General features: G+C 40.5%; 1 protein-coding gene across 9 annotated transcripts in view; it reads left to right on the forward strand.

The window, feature by feature from the left end:
* Nucleotides 1–21,753, forward strand: part of POC1B (POC1 centriolar protein B) — a 90,649-nt gene extending 68,896 nt beyond the window's left edge. For 3 of the 9 annotated variants that reach the window (XM_081127562.1, XM_081127561.1, XM_081127563.1), the window contains 2 exons: nt 16,636–16,854; nt 20,205–21,753. In XM_081127562.1, the coding sequence (XP_080983688.1) occupies nt 16,636–16,854; nt 20,205–20,309 (324 nt within the window). In that variant the 3' untranslated portion in view covers nt 20,310–21,753. The other 6 variants (XM_081127555.1, XM_081127557.1, XM_081127556.1 and 3 more) reach the window with 6 other exon arrangements.
* Nucleotides 21,754–22,395: the final 642 nt, after the last annotated feature.

The raw sequence follows: 22,395 nt of genomic DNA on the forward strand, positions 1-22,395 counted from the left end.
GTGTCCTAGGCGGAGGGAACTGTGTGTGCAAGGACTGTCTTACAGGGGCGCTAGGTGCGCTGTGGGGCCAGGAGAGGCCTGGAGCCCAGGGATGCAGGGGAAAAGGTGGTGTCATGGCAGCCAAGAGAGGCGTGTTTCAAGAGGATGGGAGTAGTCAACGTTGCTGAGAACCAAGAGAAAGGTTGAAAATGTTTGGTGAATTTAGCAGAGATTTTTGGTTATCTGCTGAAGAATTTTTTGATGGCGTAATGCAGGCGCAGGCCAGTATAAAGCGAATTGAACAGTGAGTGGAAGGAGAGGGGTGAGTAAAAGAGACAGCTAAAATAGATTATTCTTTTATTCAGTGTATTTGCTGAGTATCTTTTTATGCCCAGGAATAGTGATATATGCGTAAGTTGCTATGGGAGTACATCAGTGGCGTGGTTAAATAAGGAGAGTGTGTGTGTGTGTGTGTGTGTGTGTGTGTGTGTACAAGAAAATTAGGGCAGGGTACAGAAAGTTTTACCAGAGACAGCTCGCTGCCCAGAAGGGGTGGATACTTAAAGCGACTCTTTAAGAATGTGCCTGATTGCCCTGCCGGGCATGGCTCAGCGGTTGAGCGTAGACCTGAGATCCAGGCGATCAGGGTTCGATTCCCGGTCAGGGCACATGTCCGGGTTGTGGTCTCGATCAATGACTCTCTCATCATTGATGTTTCTATCTCTCTCTCTCCTTCTCCTTTCCTCTCTCTGAGATCAATAAAGATATGTTTTTTAAAAAAAAATTATTAAAAAAAAAGAATATGCCTGATAATATGTGAATCAAGGACAGGGCTCAGGCAAAGGCAAGGAGGCTTGGGAGCGGAGGGTAAATTCAGGGGGCCGTGGACATTTATGGGTGGCTGCAGCACTGGGTGGGATTGAGGGGGACAGCAAGGGGTGAGGCTGGATCATGAATGACTTTGAGGGCCGCTTGAAGGTATTTGGATTCACCTTAAGAATTTTAGGAGGACCAGTGAAGGATTTTTTTTAAGCAGGAGAGTGACAGGAGGAAGAGTTTGAGAGCAGTTCCTCTGGAGGTGTGATAAAGAAGTTGGAGGAGGGTGAGACTGGAGGCAAGGAAAATTAGGAGGCAGCTCCAGGAGTGATCCAGACGGAAGTGAGGGCGCCTGACCTAAAGCAGCGCCATAGGGCAGGGGGAAGAAACTGCTCGTGAGATCCTGAAGAGACATGGGAGGAGGGGCATGACTCCAGAGTATCTCCCAAATTTGGGGCTGCTGAGTAGATAATGGCGCTGCTTACCAGGGTTGGAAAGAGGTAAGGCTTGGGTATGGGGCATCCATTCCAGAAGTAGAGATCTGAAAATCTTTCATTGATCAGCCAAGCCATGAGGTCCCACAGGATGACCCCTGTTCTGCAGCTCCATCGTACATGTAGAAATTACCATAAACAGGTGATCCCTCATTCATCTGGAGGGATCAGTAGAAGACTGTTTGTTTGAATAATGCTGGGTATTTGGTAAATACTGTGACTGAAATATGAAGCAGATAAAAGTGGTTACATTTAATGGCTTATCCATAGCAGACAGAGTGTCCTGCTGCTGCTTTAAGATCTTCCTGCTTTCTCCTCCGTGTGTGTGTGTGTGTGTGTGTGTGTGTGTGCGTGCGCACGTGTGCGTGTGCAGATAAAGTATCATGATCCTTAACCACTCTTATTACAAAGCTATGAATCTGGTTCTCATTCTCTTAGACTCATGGCATCTGTGATAAATATTTTTGAATTTTATGGTAGTATTTGAATATTATTTCTCCAAGACCATTATTCCCCATGGTAATTGGTTAAAAAAAACCAACACCAATCTTTATAAACACAGTCATTTTTATTGCCTTTGGTGTCTGAGTTTCTTTCACCAGCAAAATAAAGAGGAAAAAACCTACACCTTTCTGCACACAAAAATGTAGGAAAGAAAAATACAGTATCACTATCAAACAGTATACTGTTATCATAGCATCTTATTTTTAGTTACTTATAACTAAGTATTTGTTATTGATTTTCTACCCATAAGCTATTCTTTCCAGGAGATTTTATGCCGTAATTTTTCGACTATGTCCAGTTACATTATCTTTATCAAGAGGTTAAATATTTTAGATGAGATTCATAGATTTAAATACTTGATATTTGATTGGCATCCTACATGATTATTAGAAAACTTTTTTATCCATGAAAATGATAAGACCAGAATTTTCAACCAGATGTTGGGTCTTTGTCTACTAAGTACTTTTCAAAAGTATTGTATACATTTTTCAGGCAGTTGCCTGAAAACAAACCTGTTTTCCTTTTGAAAACTACATCTGAAAGTGTCTTAACATGTTGTCTTGGATTTGTTAAACAGTAATTTTTATTTTAAATGTATAGTCAGCATATATGTATTCACTTACTAGTTAACATTTAGTATAGCTGATTTACTTATTTATTGAACTGCCACCTACCCTTAAATAACTTATTATTTAATTTGAGAAATCAGACATAGATGGGGAGAATTTTTTAAAAATTTGGAATATAATGGATAGAGAAACATCTTTAATTCAAAAATTTTTATTAATTACTTTGAGTGCTTTGCACATAGGAGTTAGTCAGCATGTTGTCAAGTGTCTGAAAGAGGGTAAGTTTTGGCTTCTGCCTCCTGGAAAGATGCAATTTAGATTTTAGTGGCATGGGAGCAGGACACAGTATGATGATATTGATGATGATAGGTAATTGAATATAAACCATAATTAAACTCTTATAATGTAGCTCAACAACCTTATAATGTAGCTCAGAATTATTTTCTCCATTTTATAGATGAAGAAATTGAACTTAGAGAGGTCAAGTAATTTGTCCAAGGTCACACAGTTAACACAAGGAAGAGATAAGATTAAACCCAAGTCATGTGACTTGATGTGCCACTCATGTAGCCACCATATCATATAATAGAGATTTAAATGAGTGGCAGATTGCATCTACTTGGGGAAGAAGAGAAAGGACTATTATTTTGCAAATGCAAATTAAAGTCAACTAATATAATGTACACTGGTATCCTGAGTCCACATAGAAAGCTTTCACTCTGTTTCATGAATGATTTAATGAATCCTAAATAGATAGAAGGGTGATTCTCAATCCCCAGCTATGAATATGCATTACTGTTATAATCACAGTTATCATTAATCATACTAGAATACTCACATTATTCTAGATGGCGACTAAACAATAAATATAATATTTGTCCTCTAAAAGATGTTCTATAAAGCATGCCAGTATTCTGAATGTGGCTTTGTTAAAGGATTGGTTGAATCTTTGCCTTAAAATTGCTTCTTCATAGCATTGAAACAAATACAGTAAAGTATTCAAGTGAGCAAAGGATGATTTACTTCATGTGTGTAATTTAAAAGAATTATCTCATGACTTTTAACATGCAGCTTGCTTCATTTGAATTTGGCATTTGAAGAGTTTTGAGTAACAGAAAATAGGGTCTGTAAGAAAGGCCAAAGAATGGCATTATTTATCTCAGAGACTAAGCAAGCCCGGGAAGTTATTTTTCAGAAATGTTCAATGTAATGCTTCTGATTCTGTGATCATCTTATGTGTTTTTTTTAAAATGCATATTTGCATACCTTGCTCCTAGTTCTTCTTTTAAAAACAAATAAACTTGTTTTTATTGATTTCAGAGAGAGGAAGGGCAAGGGAGAGAAAGATAGAAACATCAATGATGAGAGTCATTGATCGGCTGCCTCCTGCTCACCCTGTACTGGGGATGGAGCCTGCAACCCCAGCATGTGCCCTGACCGGGAATCGAACCCTGACCTCCTGGTTCATAGGTTGACACTCAACCACTGAGCCATCCCGGCCAGGCTGTGATAATTTTATGCTTCACAAAAATAACAAGGATAGTTATCTGAGGATGTAATTTGACTTGTGGATTTGGTTGGCTTTTTCTGTACATATGCATTGTTGTGATAATAAAGTAGTGGTGGTGTATTTGCTTTGGAAGTGCATATACTAAAACTGAAATGATACAGAGAATACTAGAGGGGCCGCCATGTGAGGAAAACATGAAATTTATAAAATAGTTACTATTTTTTGGAATTCTGTATTTGTAGGTAGGGAAACACAATGTCATTAAGATGCTTATTCCCCCCAAATAAATCTACAAATTCAAGGCAATTACAATAACATTCCAGTAAGAATTTTAGTCAAACCCAAAGAGTTAATTTTAAAGCTTATATGGAAGGACAAAGGGCCAAAAATAGCCAGGAGAATTTCTAAGTATTTGAAGGTTAGGGGCTTGTTAAACTCTAAGTGTGATGGTGTTATAGGGATAGACAGAAAGAGTTCGTAGAGGAGAGCACATAAACAGACCCACACAAATATAGGTGGTTGGTATATGAAAGGCCTGGCTTTGCAGACCCATGAAGATGTGTTGCTCACTAAATGGGCTGTTCAGTAATTGTTGCTGGGACAACTGGGTATGTTGAAAAAAATAAAATTATGTTCTTACTTTTAACCACAAACAATATCAATACCAGACAGGTTAAAAACTTAAATAAGAAAAACAATATTTAAAAAGTTCTAAAAGAAAACAGAAGAATATATTTATGCCTTCTGGGTAGGCAAGAATTGCTTAAATAAAATGTGAAATATACAAATCATAAAGAATTTTTAAAAATTGGACTACATTTAAAACAGAAACTTGTGTAAATAAAAATAAAATAAAGCAAACCATAGAGTAGGAGATGTGTTACAAGATAATGGTATCCAGAATATGTAAAGAACTTTTAATATAAATTAGAAAGAAGAGTAGACCAATTAAAAGTAGACAAAAGATTTAAACAGGTGCTTTGTAGAATTATCAATATACACGTAAAGTATGCTCAAGCTACCAGAAATCAAGGAAATGCACAATGAAATTAAAGCCATGAGATACTATTTTCTGTTCATAATCTTGTTAAAATTTAAAATGTCTAACAACCAAAAATTGTTGACTTGGTAGAAAAAGGGAGATTTTCTTCAGCTCATAGAAGAACAACTTGATTTTACCATTTTGAACAATAGCTGGTAAAACTATGACTTAAGGATTCCACCCTAGGGAAACTCTCGTACCTGTATACAGGAGACATTCACAGGAATGCGCACTGTAGCGTTCAATACTTGTTAACAGGAGAAGGGACATAAATTGTGGAATAGTCAATCAATGGAATGCTATTTGGCAGTGAAAATAAATGAATTAGACTTACCTGCATCACCGTGGACAGGCCTAAAAATGTTGATTAATAGAAAATACCAAAAGGATCTAATATAATTCTATTTTATGTGAAGTTCTAAAACATGTAAAAGCAAGGCTACTGTTTAGGGGTGTCTGTGCGTGCGATAAAAGTAAAGGGACGTTGGCTGTGATGACAGCTCCGTGTCTGAGGTGGTGGCATGCTTTACAAGGGAAACGGTGGGCGATCAGTCAGAAAAGGGTACACTTTATATCTTAAGGTGGGTGGGATGGTTGCTTTATTACTCTGTAAACCTTTTCATTGAATTTTTAAAGTATAGTTGAAACAAATGAATCAGTTGTTATTAGATTTAAGAAAAGAAGGATTACTGATTCATTCAGAATCGCTAGTGTTGCAGTGAGGCTGTTTTTCTTACTCATATTATTAATTTCACTTGATTGCTGTTCATGCAAAGAAACGGCAGCTTCCTGAGAGGCGCGCAGATGGCTTTTTTGAGACATAATGTGGGTGAAACTAAACCAAATATGGCTTTCAAAGTTTAGCTTCCATTTTTCCCCACGATGTAATACTTAATTGAATATGAAATATCAAATTAAAAATATATCATTTTGAAACATAAGCTATTACATGCCTCAGAATTTAGATTCTCTCTCTCTCTCTCTCTCACACACACACCTTTTTTGAGCAAGGAGTGAAGTATAACTATAAATAGTGGTTTATTTCCACCCTGGTCATTTCAGAACGCTGCATAAACTATTCTTGTTGAATTCTGTAAGAAAGAGATCATAGGAACCCCATACTCTGTAGCCCTTTGAGGTATAAACAACAGGATTCACAGAAGCAGTAAGGCTACGCGTTCCCCCTTTTTGAATTTACAGGAAGTTTTGTTGTTATATTTGTCTACTGGACCATGGGGAATAACATATACTTGTAGCATTTTTAGTTTAATATTAACGCAAAAGAGAGAGCACTGATTACCTTTCTGCTCAGAACTTACTCACTAAGATTTGCCTGGTGCAGTACCCTATTGTAGACTCAGCCCCGGGCGTCAGGAGACAGAGCCTCTCTTAAGGAAGTTATTGTTTGTGTTTGCCTAATTCTGTAAGAAGTGAAACATAGACAGTTTTGTACAGATCTTATTTGACCTTGTTGTATCCTACCCATTTGTGTCTTCAAAATTAATAAGCTTCTATAGAGAAAAGAATAAAGATTAAAGACAAAGACAGACAGTGGATTTGTGACTTCAGGTGTCTTTTCCAAGGGGAGTGAATGAATCATTCAGATATTCTAGTTGATAGCTGCATAGGAGTGTGTTTTTCAAGTCTCTGACAAAACTAAAATTTCCAGTTTGGTCTGAAGGAGAAAACTCAAAGCTCTCCGTGAAACCTTACCCCTAAAGCCTGAAGGCTCTCTCTTTGAGAAAAAAGATGCATGATTTCTCCCACGGGACAAACAGAGGCTTTCTCAGTTCAGCAAATTTAGTTTGGGAGACACAAACTTTACATGACATTCTCTGATTTTATCCCAAAAACTATTAAATCTATCAGACTTGATCAGGTGGATATGTTCTTACAAGGACTCACAGGGTGCGACCGTGTACAAGGTGGAGGAGATGTGATTCGCTCCTTCAGGATCCACAGCCTTTTGTTCCTAAAGATTTTAGAGACTGAAAATGAATGCTTTGTGGTGGGCCTGTGACATCCCCATATGGGTGACTTTATGGCTCTTTTTTCTGTTTCCCTGATTGGTCCATCCGCTTCTTGGTGAGCACTGGCTTTTGATCGCAAGGAGGGAACCAGAGACAGAGCAGCACTGAGTCGCCGCTGGCAGACAGACATTCTCTGTCGGGATTCTCCGATGAACTCGGTGACTGTCTGAGTCCTTTGTGCTGATGGTAAACTCCGCGTAAAGCCTCCCACTCTTTGGCCACCACTTCTCTAGTCCGCCAACTTTGATAATTCATGAGCCCAGAAACGCTTGCAGCTCACTGAGCTTCCTGCCTTTTCCCCGCCCACCTCCGTGTCTGTGCCGTCCTTTATGTGGCTTAGGTTCTGTATCTCGTCGTGCAGGCACGGTCTTGCCTCTTTCTTCTGCTGTTGTCTCATCAAGAAAACTTTCAAGCTGGTTGACTCTATTTCTCTGCCTAGTCCATGCCTACACTCCAGCAACTGAATTTGCCTAGGCGTCCGTGCTGACTGATCTCACTTTAAATCCATTTGCACGGGGCTGCAGGGCCCTCAGGACTGCCTGGCCACCCCGGCTACCTAGGAGTTACCGCCTCGTGATCTTGTGACATCGGTGCTCCTCCTCTCTGTCTTTCCCATCGGCACACTTCTGTAATGCATTTCCCATCATCAAAAAGGAAAACTTCACTTGACCCCTCATACCTCCCAGCTCCTCTATTGCTCTGCTCCCTTTTATAGCCAAATTCCCCGAAAGATTGCCTGTATTCAGGTTTTTGTTTCTTCAGTTTCCACTTTTCTGAATTAGCTTCAGTTAAGCTTTGTCCCCACCCTCCTGCTCATGCCAAGGACCCAGTGACCCATCTGAATGAGCCTCTCTGTCGCACTTGCGCATGGGGATCACTCCCTTCTCCTTGAAGCTCCTCTCACGCGGCTTGTGGGCCGCTACCCCTCCTACCTTCCATGCCACGAGTCACTTTCCTTCTCCTCTCCCTGCTTTCTAAAGTCTTTGCGACTCTTCTCATGTTTGACTCCACAAGGAGTGATCACAGACCCATGGCTGTAAATGTTTATATGCCGAGCACCCCAACTCCAACAGAACACAAACTCCTGTACTCGGGATCCTTCCGGACCTTGTCCTGTGTACCTTTGCATCTGGCTAGTCATTTGTATCTTTTATAAAAACCATTGTATATATTCTAGTAACTCTACAACCTCAACGCAGAAGCCTCAGATCATGTATTTCCAAATGCCTTCATGACTTCGCCCCTTGCAAGTCTAACAGGCATTTTGAATTTAACATGCCCCAGAGTGGTGCTCCACCTTCCCATTGAAACACGCCTCACCAGCGGCGCTACGTCTTAATGTAACCCCTTACCCAGCTTTATTTTTCTTTGTAACCATTGCCGCTACCTGATATTACATCACATATTTGTATTTTTCTACCTCACCCACTGGGTATAACCTTATGTCAGCAGGGTCTCTTGTGTTTGTTCATTCCTTACAGTAGGCGGGGTAACGGTCCCATCGGGATGCCCTTGCCCTCATTCCCCAGAACCTCTGAATAGGTTTCCTTATGTGGCAAAAGGGACTTTGCAAATGTGATCAAGTTAAGGATCTTGAGCCGGAGAGATAATCCTGGATTATCCAGGTGGACTCAGTGCTATCACAAGGGTCCTGTAAGAGAAATAGGGAGGCATGGGAATTAGAGGAGATACGACGGAAGCAGATTGGAGTGATGCGTCCATGAGCCGGGAGTGTGGACAGCCGCTAAAAGCCAGAAAAGGGAGGAACAAATTCTCTCCTAGAGCCTCCTGAAGCCTCCTGAAGGAACGCAGCTCTGCCGGCACCTTAATTTTAGCCCCGTAAAACCTATTCTGGACTTCTGACCTTCAGAACTTGAAGATAATAAATTTGTGTTGTTTGAAGCCTCTAGACTTATAATTTGTTATAGCAGCAGTAGGAAACTAATACGCTTCTATGCTTCTGGCTCCTAGAATTTTCCTGGCATGTAGACGCTAACTAAAATGATTTTGTTTGAATGAATGGTATGTCTTCATTATTTTAGATTCCATATGGAGATTATTGCATTTTCTAATCCCTATTTTAAATGTTATCATTAAAAATAAATGATCCATTCTTTCTTTGAACAATAATATTTGCTTTTATTTTTGTCCAGGCAAAATATATTTTTTTGTTATCCTAGTCTATTTCAGGCAGGCATTTAGTAAGTCTGTGTGTGTGTGTGTGTGTGTGTGTGTGTGTGTGTGTGTGTGGTGACTTAGAAATCTCAGAATGTCAGGAATGGAAAGGACTTTAAAGGGCATTCCGTTGAATTTCCTGATCTAATGTTTGTGTGTTTCTCACAATATCCCTGACAAGTGACCATCCCAGATCTATTTTAGAACCTTCAGTGCTGGGAAACATGCTTCAGCTGAGGGGCCAAGACCACTTCTGGATGAACTTTTCTGACTTTTGTCTGTTTTGTTTCCCACTTACAGAATTAAACCAAGACTAGAAATATTAGCTATAAGCCAACACTGACTTATTTAAACCCATTTATTAAAGATATATCTGAGATTTAAGTCACTGATTGTCTTTACACGTGAAATGCCTACTTTTGCATTCACACTTGAGAGAAAATCCTCACGCTGTTTGTAAGAAGCCATCACATACACTTTTAAGGGGTAAGAGCCAAGAGGCGATCTGCAGCTCAGTGATAACCGCTTGCATTGCTCCCTGGTTGCGCCTCTGCGGGGGCTTTTCAGACAGTAATTTTTAGTAGAAAATGATATTGGTTTCACCTTGGTTTATGCTTCTCTCCAAATACTGTCAAATTATTAACATTTCTATTTTGTGAATGGCTCAGCTGATACAGGACAGTGCACTGAGTTCAGTTCAACAAAAGTTGAGCTGTGTGTTTCATGCACTATGCAATGCGAAGAAAAGGACGATCACGTTCTGGGTCACGCCTATGAGACGGGGTAAGAGGGTGTCCCTTAGAATCTAGTAGGGAATGTAGACGTGGAAGCACAGATATAACAAGGACTTATAGATGCTCTGCTGGCGGCATGAACAGAGGCTCCTGGGAGTGAAGCGCAGCCGGGATTCGTTCCCACGCGCCTGCGAGGGCAGCCGGAGGGGAGGGAGAAAGCAGGTAAACGCAGTGCGGGAACTCGCATGTAACTGAGCAGCACAGTACCTTGAATGGCCCATTGTTTATGGTATTAATACTAATAGTTTAGGTGTGTGGACCTCAATTCCATTGCTGAATGGTGAACTTCCTAATAAAAATTTGCTTTCAAATGCCACAGTTTTCACTTTCTACCAAACATTAAAAGAATTCATTCTCTAATGTATATGACATATGAAAAATTATGCATTGAAATTAACCGTGGCATTTAACAACCTGTGAGGAGTCATTTGTCCACAGAAGATGACAGGTTTTCTATTCAGCTCTCAGGATTCTCAAAGTTGTTTGCATCAGCCAGCTCTGTATTTTTTACACTATTTAATACATTCAGATGGAAAGTGAAGCATTTTAACCCATAGAGATAACGATTTCTCAGCCACCTAGGTTCATTCCTGCATTTGGTGAGGCTGCGTTTCCCATCTTTGAAATGGCAACCAGGGGCTCATCCAAGGAGCACCAAGTGTGGTGATTGCCCTGCCATCCTTGGGCATGAAGTGGGTCCCTGGAGAACCGCTGGTTTCGTGGAGGAAGGCACCACATCTGACTTGTTCTCTGAGGTGGCTTTGACGCCTGCCTTCGGAGGCCTTTGTTGCATGAATCAGTGAATGAGTTGTTACCCTACTGTATTCCAAGTGTCAGCAGTAAAAGTAAGAGATGAGGGAACATGGTGTGAGTTCTGACCACTGAAGCATTTGTTCTTTTTCACAGTCTTTCAGTCATTTGTCTGCTGGTGTTTCTTGTTCACCCAGCAGTTCATTCAGTGTGCCAGGCACTGCCAGGAGTCTCTGCCTTGCTCCGTCCTAATCCCCTCACCACAACAGACTCCTGCTCCTCCGGAGCAGGCATCACATTCACACTGAACACTGATAAAGGCTTTGGGTGATGTCGGTACTCAGTAAGCCTTCACCCAAAAATGAATATTAGCAACTTTGAAGTAGGAGGGGGCCTCGCTGTATTGGGAGCGGCAGGTAGCGAAGCCTCTTTTGTTGGATTCCTAGTAATAGCTCAGAATCTTAAACATTTTTCCCCCTTCTCAGTTGTTTTATGTTGTTGTTGTTCTTTATGAATGAGTGCATTGAAACCTCCCCAAGTTCTACATCTCTCTTTCCCTGTATAAACAGGATGCAAAGACAGGGTTGATTGGTGAGAAAGGGTCTCCTAATATCTAGATCCCAAAACCTTTGAGAGACAGAAAGACAGGAATGTCAGCTGGCTAATGTTGTGGGATGGAGATCTAGTACTTTTCCTCTCTGCCTTCACCCTTTCTCCTCTGTTGTCTCCATGTGTCATAAAGTATTAATGTATTTGCTGCTGGTCACAAGAAAATGCTATTAAGGTGTATTGAAAATAGGCTATGATCCTAAGTCTTTTCCTTGCCCTATTGCCCTTTCTTCACTAACTACCCTGACTGCAAACCCCTGGAGTTCAACTACTAACTTGTTATTAGGTTCAGGCCTTTCCCCAGGAACTGCTGGAGCTACTACTACAGATCACTAGTGATATCTGCAGCCATGTGTGCACACACTTAGGTAGGTTGTGATTCGTGTAAAGAAAGGCTGTCTTGGTTATAGAGAATTTGGTTTTCATATGTGAGAACCGTAATAAAATCTGCATATAAGTGGTTAACATATTAAAAATATTCAAGTTCCTCCTAAGTCTAGGGGATACAGTGGTGAGAAGAGTGGACATAGCACAGTCTAGTGAAGGAGACAGGCAGTAAGACATGGAACAAATGTATAAACACAGGCTCTAATCAGTTATGGCAGAAAACATCAGGATGTCATGCTAGAGGAGGAAGTCCTGCTTTAGGAGGATGGGCAGAGACTGCTATTCTGGAGATGTGACAATTATGCTGAATTTAGAGATCAAAAAGGATCCCATCATGCGAGGAAGGCAGAGAAGGCCATTGCAGGCCCAGAAGAAGCCATGTTAAATAAATAAATAAGCCTGTCCTTTGAGCAGGAATTATTTGTTTCGGGGGGATGATTGTGCATGGCTATCCGTCCAGGCATGGTCTGCAGCCCCTGAGGTGGCCGCCGGAATCAAGAATGCAGACTGTGGTTGTGAGGCAGGACTTCCTGGCAAACCCTTTGCATATTCCACGTGCTACCTAAATGTGCTGTCATCTTAGTTTTTGCCACCAGCCCGTAGCTGGGGACCCACCTAGATAGGTAAGTGCTGTATGTTATTTTCCCGGTTCCTGTAGCTCAGACAGTGAAGAGAGGTCCCAGATGCTTCTGGGCATGTCTAATGAGAAGCGTCTGAAATCCTTTATGGTGACGTGTTTTTTCATGATCTGTGATTGATGAAATTCTGCTTCTGGACATTTGAAGGACAATTTTAGCTTTTCTTTCTCACATGGAGTTGAGTAATTCAAAGTGATAGTAATGGAATTGTTGTGGGAGCTGGATTTTAATGAGTACATCAGCCCCTAAAAAGGCGTTCTCCCTCAGATAGTTTAGCTTCACACTCTAACATATCACAAATGTGAGAAATTTGAGGGAACAGAGCGTAACTGCTCAGAGAGCAAGGTGGTGTTTAGAGATAAATATAGCCTGCTAGACAGTAAAACAAAAATGTAAGTTAATAAATTTCTGAGGAAGAAAAGAAGAAAAGATAAGTTATCAAATGACTGAAGGCACCTGAACGTCTAGGGTTGTGCCTCCCGCTGTTAGGTCCCCGCGGCTTAGAACAGTGCCTGGCGCAGAGCCGGGCTCCAGAAATACCTGCCGAGTCCACAAGCGAGAAGCCCCTGAGTAGGTAACACGTGGCTGCGCAGGAGTACTAAGGTGTGCTTTATACATATTTTTAAAATAAGCGTGAATTCTGAATGGTGGATTTTGACTTTGTTTTTATTATTTTCAGCAAATGGTGAATTAGTAAGATTATGACAGACAGAAGCTTGACCATCTTTATTTTCCTAAAAAAATGGTTGGAAGGATGGTGGGAAACAGTGGCTCTGATCCCAAAGTTACAGTGCCCGAGTCCTGGCACCTCTTAGATTCATGGCTGGTTTCCTGCGTCTTCCCTACCCATGTGGCCTTGAACAAGTGGCTTAGTCTGTACCTCTGTTTTCTCACTTGTAAAGCGGGAATAAGAGTAGAACCTGCCTGATAGGATTATTGTGAGGATTAAACCAGTTAAGACGTGTAAAGACTGGAAACAGTGCCGAGCGCACACACAGTAAGCTCTGTAGTGCTAATTTTCATTGCGCCCCCCCAATCATTACCATTATCATTAGAAGTGTACTTTCCATGTTTGAGGCAATTTCTGTTAGGAACTCTCACATCCCAAGTGATAACCAGAAATGAAAAACTGATTAAAAATTTAAAAGACACAAACTTCTGTGATGCATATATTTGGAGTTTTATTTGTTTTCTTAATAGCTTTAATGAGATATAATTCACATACTATAAAATTCACCCTTTTAAAGTGTACAATTCAGTGGTTTTTAGTATATTCACAAAGTTGTGTAATCATCCCCACTATCTAATTTTAGGATGTTTCATCACTCCAAAAGGAATTTTAGAACGTTTTTATTACTCATGTACCCATTACCGATCACTCCTCCTTCTCCCCTCTTCCCAGTTCCTATAGTCTCAGTCTGTCTTCCTATATTTATCTATTCTGACTGTTTCATATGCACAGAGTCATGCAATACGTGACCTTTGCGTATGGCTTCTGTAGCTTAGCCTAATGTTTTCAAGATTCATTCACATTGTAGCACGTATCAGTACTTCATTCCTTTCTGTGAGTAACCAATATCCATTGCAAGGATATACCACTTTTTTTCTTTTTTTTATAATCCTTGCCCAAGAATATTTTCCCCTGTCGCTTTTAGGATATTTTCTCCATTGCTCTTCAGAGAGAGTGGAAGGGAAAGAGAGAAAAACATCAATGTGAGAGAGACACATCGACTGGTTGCTTCCTGCACGCCCCCAGAACTGGGGCCAGGAATCGAGCCTACAACTGAGGTACGTGCCCTTGGCTGGAACTGAGCCTGGGACCCTTCAGTGTGCAGGCCGATGCTCTAACCACTGAGCAAGACCAGCTAGATGGATGTGCCACATTTGGCTCATCCATTCATTCTCACAGCATTGGGTTGCATATGGATTGTTTCCATTTCCTCGGCCATTATGAGTAATGCTGCTATGACATTCATGTACATGCAAGTTTTGCGTGGGTGTATGTTTTCTTATCTCTTGGGCATATTCCGAGGAGTGGAATTGCTGGATCATCTGGTAAATCTATGTTTAACATTCTGAGGAACTACCAAACTGCACCATTTTGTAGTCTAACCAGCATTGTGTTAGGGTTCCAACTTCTCTCCATCTTTACCAACACTTATATCCTGTCCTCTTTGTTATAGTCATCCTGGTGAATATTAGGTGGTGTCTCATTGTGATTTTGGTTTGCATTTCCCTAATGATGATGACCATCTTTTAATGTGCTTATTGGCCATTTGTGTAATTTCTTTAGAAAAGTATCTATTCAAATCCTTTGAGCATTTTTAAATTGGGTTATTTGTCCTTTAATCTTTGAGTTATAAGAGTTCTTTATATGTTCTTCATGCAACTCTCTTATCAAATACGTGATTTGCAAATATTTTCTCCCATTCTGTGGGTTTTTCCCCATTTTCTTGTTGGTATCTTTCAAGCACAAAAGTTTTTAATTTTGATAAAGTCAAATTTATTTATTTATTTATCTTGACATGTGTACTTTTGGTGTTATATATAAGAAGTCTCTGTCTAATCCAAGATCAGGAAAATGTACTTCTTGTTTTCTTTTTTTAAATAGGTTTTTTAAAAATATATATAAGTCTATGATCATTTTGAGTTAATTTTGTATGTGATGTGAGATAGGGGCCCAGATTCATTCTTTTGAATTAAGATATCCAGTTTTCCCAGCACCATTTGTTAAAAAGACAGTGCTTTTCCCATTAAATTGTCTTGGCAACTTTGTCAAAAATCAAATGACCGTAAATGGAAGGGTTTATTTCTAGACTCTGAATTCTGTTCCGTTGATCTGTATGTCTATCTTTACCCCAGTGCCACATTGTCTTGACTACTGGAGTTTTGTAGTAAGTTTTGAAATTAGGAAGTATGAGTTCTCCAACTTAGTTTTCAGTACTCTTTTGGCTATTCTAAGTTCCTTGCTTTTCTGTAGGAATTTTAAGATCAGCTTGTCAACTTCTTTAAAAAAGGCAGCTGGGATTCTGATAGGAATTGGATTGAGTCTCTATATATTGACTGGGAAGTATTGCCATCTTAAGACCAAGTCTTACGGTTCATGAACATGGGATATGGATGCCTTTCCATTTATCTGGATCTTCATTATCTTTCGGTGATGGTTTGCAGTTTTTGGTATATAAGTCTTGCACATCGTTTATTAAATTTATTTCTAAGTATTTTATTCTTTTTGATGCTATTGTAAGTGGAATTGTTTTCCTAATTTTATTTTTAGATTTTTCACTGCTATATATTTTGAGGGGTTTTTTATGATGTGTTTTTATTTTATTGTGGTAAAATATACATTACATAAAACTTACCACTTTAACCATTTCACTTTAACCATTTCTAAGAGTAGTTCACTGGCATTAACTAAGTATTCGCAGTAACCATTCCCAGTATCTATTTTAAGAACTTTTTCATCATTCCAAACAGAAACTATGTACCCATTAAACAACAGGTACATAACTCCACATTTCCCTCCTCCCAGCTCATAGTAACCTCTACTCTATTTTCTGTCTCTGAATTTGCCAATTCTAGGTACCACATGTATGTAGAATTATACAGTATTTTCCTTTGTGTCTGGTTTACTTAGTGTAATGTTTTTAAGGTTCATCCATGTTGCAGCAGGTATCAGAATTCCATTTATATTTGTGGCTAACTCCATTGTTTATACATTTATCTGTTGATGGATATTGGGTTGTTTCTTTTGGCTATTTTGAATAATGTTACTATTAATGTTGCTGTACAAGTATCTGTCCAAGTCCCTACTTTCAGTTATTTTAGATATATACTTTGGAATGGAATAACTAGATCATATGGTGATTCTACCTTTAACTTTTTGAGGAACAGTGAATTTGTTTTTCAGCAGCCACTGCATTTTATATTCCCACCAGCAATGCACAAGGGTTCCAAGTTCTCCACTTCCTCACCAACACTTACCTTCCACTTTTTTTTATAATAATCACCTTAATGTATGTGATATTTGTTTTTCAATTAAGAACTAGAGTACATCTAACAATATTTTAATGGTAGAACAGCTAATCCTTCAGACAGATACATGCAAAGTGCAGTTCATTAAAAAAAAAAAATCAAGGAAAAATTTCTCTGTTTATTGTTAGCTTTTTTCCATGTTAGAATTGTAATTCCCATACTTTGTCATAGTTGAGAATAAACAACTAAAGGAAAGCTGGGCTTTTAGAAAGAAAATATTGAAATATTTTATATATATATATATATCATTTTAAAGTTTGGAAAATATAATGAACACTTTCTGTCCTTTCTGTGATTTCAAAGGCAACGGAAACTATTGTTAGAACTGTACCAGACAAGGGTGAAGAGCTGTGCAGGTATTTCTTGAATCCTTCTTTAATGCCATCGGAGTATGCATCAACAACCTTGAAAAAGAAAACAGAAGACGTGAGTGACCTCCCTTCTGAGAGTCAAAGAAGCATACCACTCGCTGTGACTGAAGCTTTGGAGCACATTATGGATCAGCTCAACGTTCTGACACAGGTGAGTTGGCGTGCTTTGCTCTGGGGGTAGGATATGCAGAACAATCCTGGCTACAGCAGGTTGCAGAACTGGCAGAGCTGGGGGAAATTTTTCTTTCTTAGAGTATAGCAAGGCATGCTCTGCAAGATCTTGTGGAGATAAAGTCAGAGCCCTGCCCTGCCACACACGCACACGCACACTCACTCACTCGGTGCTATATCTTGCATCCAGGGGCCAGAAGGGAGCAGTAGAGACTGAAAAATAGTGGTGGCAGCACTCCATGCAAAAAATGTACTTGATCTGGGCAGTGATGTTTTACCCTAAGAATTTCTGATGTGTTCAGATTAGGACAGTTTCAACGACACGTTTAGGGCCATAAGACAAATGTATTGAGATTAACCGTTTCTGGTTAGAATGAAATATTGGCAGTGTTTGGTTTACAGTTCTTCACTCTGAAGATATTCTTGCTATCCAGTACATGCTTTCCCTCATTCCAAAGCTCCGTACACTGATGCTGTGTTCTTCTGGAGGCGGTGGGTTTTGCATTCCTGTTTCAGAATCTTACCTAGCCCTTTGATGTCAGTTTTCCTTTGCAAAGAAGGAATACCATGGATGTTAATACACCAAAGGTCTTCCAACTCTTGGTCAGGAGGTATAGGTGTCATTTCAGGGAAGTGGTGTGTTGAAATGGATACACCAAAGGTTTCTCTTCCAGCTTTGCAGGGTCAGTGTTTCCTTTGAAGAAGTTTTCTGTTGTTCCTCTTTGATATATGGACTGAGAACACCAATATTCGTCAGAGTGACATTGTCACAGTTATACAGAGAGAGAGAGACTATAATGTAATCTAGAGAGACGTCAATTATTTTTCCAGAAAAATATTTCAAGTTGAAATAGCTCTTGCATAGAAGTAACCTAATACTGTTCTCAGCCCTGGCTGTACATTATAATCACCTGGGCAGTTCGGAAGCATTCAGATGTCCCGTTCTCATCTCCAGAGAATTCATTTATTTTGGCCTGGGATAAGGCGCTGGCATCGGTCTGTCAGTCACCCCATATGCTTTTGTGTTAGAGCCACTAAGTACAGGGTAAAAACATTCAACTCCATGCGAGATTTAGTTTTCGTTGGCTTGTTTCCCATGTTGCCGCGGCTCCCTCAGCTGCGCGCTCGCGTGCGAGGTTGGGCCCTCGTGACGTCTCCCACGTGAATCTTTCTCCACTCTTTCAGCTTCATGACCCATTTCTCCTTCCTTTTTACCTGATTCACAGATAAATGAATCACTTTAAGCTTTATTGAATGTCTCTGTGATTTTTTATCTTTAATTTTTAATAGCTGGCTGGCTTTTACATATGAAAGTGGTTAAAAGCAGGCACAGCGCACTTTCAGAATGGGAACAGCGAACCCTTGGGCCGGCGCCCAGTAACACGGACGCCTTCTGATTCACCCTCGTCACAGATGACTGGGCCTCTGACTCGGCTGCAGTGTTAATAACTGTCGTTACTGAACTGTAATTAGAAATAAATTAAATGAAATTATGTTTTAGATGGGAGATAATGGAGCCAACCAGTGTTAAAAGTGTTGATAATATTCTTAACAGCTTTAGCATGCGGGATTGTGATACTGTTTGTAAAATATCTGGCAAAATGCTCGACCCATTGTAGGCACTCAAGAAATGGCAGAATATATTACCAGCGTCAGTTATTTTTAATTTGTCATTATTAGTAGTATCAAATATGAAAGCAAAAGTGATTAAATAATGACATTTTAAAAAATTGGTTACCCTTGGAGGATGTTAGGACATTAATTCATTGTCTTGAAACTTGCTGACTAAAATAACCAAGTATTTGTTCTGCCTTTCCCCTAGGAACTCTACCACTGGGTAACCAAGTAGTAGATGAGGGAAATGTCTCCTATTTAGAAATTATTCTAATATAGTTTTAATGATGGAATTAGAATATCACCACTAACAATCCCTAGGAATTAATAGATCTTGGCATTGAGTAGTTACTAACATCATGAAAAGAGAAATGACCAAACCTTATTAATGTGGCTTCCAGTGAAGGAATAGACCACTATTTATCATCTTACCTAGGGATCTAATCTAAGTCTTTTCAGACTTTGAATCCGGCTGCCAACTGACAGAACATAAGGAGGGTGGAAGAGCAGACTGCACCATACCTGAGTGCGCCCTTCCCAGAGTCCAGGCTAGTGGGAACTCTGCATTCAAATGGCCCGAGCCTGGCCACAGACAACATATAAAAAAAGGAAGGGAAGGAATAGGAGCCTATTGGTTAAAAAAGACTTTAAATGGCACATCAGCCCTTGAAAATGGGTAAGACAAAATTCTACTGTGTAGGGATGTACATGTGAAAGGTTAAATGATAAAGAAATTCAGGAAGTGACTCCTGTCATGGTCAGAATAGTCACTGTTAGGGGCGGGCGGGAGTGGTGATTCTGACGGATACAGGGAAAGGCTGGCAGAGTTCTAGGCCTTGACCTGGGTGCCGATTAGGAGTGTTTTTCTCATGAGAATTAATTGTAACGTGTTTTATGCAGCTTCCTGAATCTGTTTTATTTTATAATAAAAGTATTTTTTTTAAGATGTAAAAGACTGAAGATGAAGTTGGTATCAACAAAAAATTAGTTTCTCCAAATTTAAGAGTAGTCGTGTGTCTGTGCATGTGTGTAGTCATGTACGTATTTATTAGCTGAAGGCGTTAGACTAGCTAAGATTCATCCTATCCTGTGTGCCAGGCGCTCTCTGAAGCATTTTCCATGCGTCATTTCACTCAGCCTTCCTAAGAACCCTTTGAAGTGCTATAATCATCTCTTGGGCGTGAGAACTGGTAGAAATCATTTTGATATTTTCAAAATAAATTAGGTGTCCAGCCGTATAGGGTGATATAGGTATGATCTGTCATAGATTGGGTGCAATAGAATGACAAACGATGACATTAAAGTGGCACCTGGGATGGGCATGTGACACTGCTCCCATCCCCGCTCCCCACACGCCCACGTGGCTCGTGGCACCACCCAGATTGCCGCAGGTGGCCTCTTCCCTGGCATTGGAGCTCTGGAAGAGCAGACATCAGAACTGTCTACAGAGGCCTGTTCTTTTATTCTATTTTTCCTCGGATGCATCAGGGTGTGGGTTTTTTCCTTTTTTCTTTTTCTTTTCTTCAAACTGCTTGACAGGCTTTGCCCTGGGGTAGGGCACAGAAACAGAGCAAGTTCTGGGGCCCATTTTTGAGCCAACTTCCTGGCGAAAGGGCCGCGGGTCCAGCTCTGAGAAGCACCTGCTCTGCAGAGATTATCATCATTGTCCCACCACCAGGCCACCAGCCGTGGATTATTTTGTCTTCCTTTTTGCAGACTGTTTCGATCTTGGAGCAGCGACTGACTTTGACAGAGGATAAGCTGAAAGACTGCCTTGAAAATCAGCAAAAGCTTTGCAACGCCATGCAGCAGAGAAGCTAACCAGCCGAGTGTGAGCAGAGGCACGACCGCCGAGCCCAGGTGCGCACAGGACGTCAGTGCACGAGGCTCCGTGGAACACACCCGTGCGCCGGCTGGCGTGGCGTTTCTTAAAAGGGAGCAACAGAAGAAAAGGATAATTAGGGATGAACTTAAACACTCAGATCAATGCCCAGGACTCATTCAAATCATTGCCATTTATGATTGCAGAAATAAAGTGATAAGCGCTCAAGTGGCTCTGTATTTCCCCCATGTTATTTTACATCAGCTTTCATGTGTAGCTCCAACCAGGAAAGTAACCAGCTCTCTGGATGTCACTGTTAAATTATTTCAGATTAACCATGTTCACGCAGTTCCTTAAAGCAATTAATGTATTTTTTTTTAGTGAACACCCTTGGGGTGAAATTACTCACCTCTATCATAGCATCCTATATGCAGAGAATGAGCTAGTGACCTGTCGTGTGTTTCTTTCAGTTCAAAGAAAACATTGATCCTTTCTTGCCGATGCCTTGAAAAGGTGACCTTATAAAAATTTCCAAAACAGAATTTCCACAGCAAGAATGCACTTATTTTAATGAGCAACAGTACATGTATGACATAGGTCAGGAGGCTTTTATTTAACGAATGGTGGACATTGTTTATCTTTGACCAATCTGAAAGAAAATGAAGTTGAAACTATGTGAAGCACACGCATCTTTCCTTCCACAGATGCGTGCACTGAATGATTGAGTTGGATTCTAACCTGTGATCCCAGTTTACTAAGATCATATTAGTATGATTTCATTCAGCTCAAAAGCCAGGGTGATGCGGGAGCAGTACTTAGAGATAGACACACGTGTGTGTCCACGTGCTTCAGACGCGTTGCTTAGGGTGATTTTAGCAGCTGAATAATAGGCACTTAAAAAACATACATTGACATCATCATCTTCATTTTTTTTTTAATGAATTGTGATTTGAAATGAAAAGAAAATGAACCAGTCCTATTAAAAGATCTTGGTTACAAGTTAAGAATCTTGTTTTATCATAAGCAAAATAAGAGATTAAATTGAAGCAAAGCATGAATTTTAGCTTGCTTTTCTGTTACCTATATCAAGGAAAAGGAGGTGTGAGAAGGCGGCCTGCAGCTAGGACGTCTGTGGGTAACATGGGGAAAATGCTGTCTGCCTCGGCAAACAAGAAAATGTGAGGTCCTCTTTATGTAGGAGTCTATATTTAGAAATTTTTCTCAAAGCAAATTTAATTGTATCAGGGAGGTGGTTTTTTATTATCCACGTTTTAAGTGCGTTTTTATTAGTGTGAACTTCTAGACATTTTCCAGAGTTTATGCAGACTAAGTGGCACCGTACTTCTATAACCTCATTGAGAAGGCTGAGTGAGAATGAAATGTCATACTGGTTTTGTTTACTCTTTTTTTATGCTTTAAACAATAAAAACATTTTACCCATTAAAAAAAAAAAAAGTTGTTCCTTTTTTTTTTCAATGATTGAAACCTGGAAATACTAAACTTGTTATTATCGAGCTGATTCCATTTTAAGGCGCATAACGGCCTCCCGGAGAACACGTCCGAGGGGCTCCCTGGGCCTCCTCCCCAGAGTTTACGACGCAGCAGGTCCCGGGCTCGAGAATTGCAGCTCGAAGCAGCTCCCAGGTGAGCTGACGTTTGGGGCCTGAAGCCCACAGTTTAGAAACCACTGACCTGGCTATAGCCGCCGCTCACAGCCTGATGCGGCCACGAGTTTTACAGTCATCACAGAGCTTTGTAAGTGATACAGAAACAGTGAGGATATAAATTAAAATGCCTCGAACCTTTTTCAAGAGAGTCATTCAATCGCACCCCCCCCACCCCGCCACCATTTTTTTAAGCTTTTGCAGATTCTCCTTGGTGTTCGCCGGATTCCAGCCTCTCATCTTTCCTAACTTGGATATTCAACTGCCTGATCCGCATCTCCACGTGGAAGACTAGTAGGCACCTCGGCATCTGTCCAAAGCTGAGCTCTGCTGCCCACAGCCCCCCACCAGCCGGTTCCTCCCGTCTCCCCTCGCAGTGCCCGGCGACTCCCCTTCCAGGTGCTGAGGCTGGAGACCTGGA

Source organism: Miniopterus schreibersii, assembly GCF_964146895.1.
Source record: "Miniopterus schreibersii genome assembly, chromosome: 2".
In the NCBI taxonomy this organism is placed as follows: domain Eukaryota; kingdom Metazoa; phylum Chordata; class Mammalia; order Chiroptera; family Miniopteridae; genus Miniopterus; species Miniopterus schreibersii.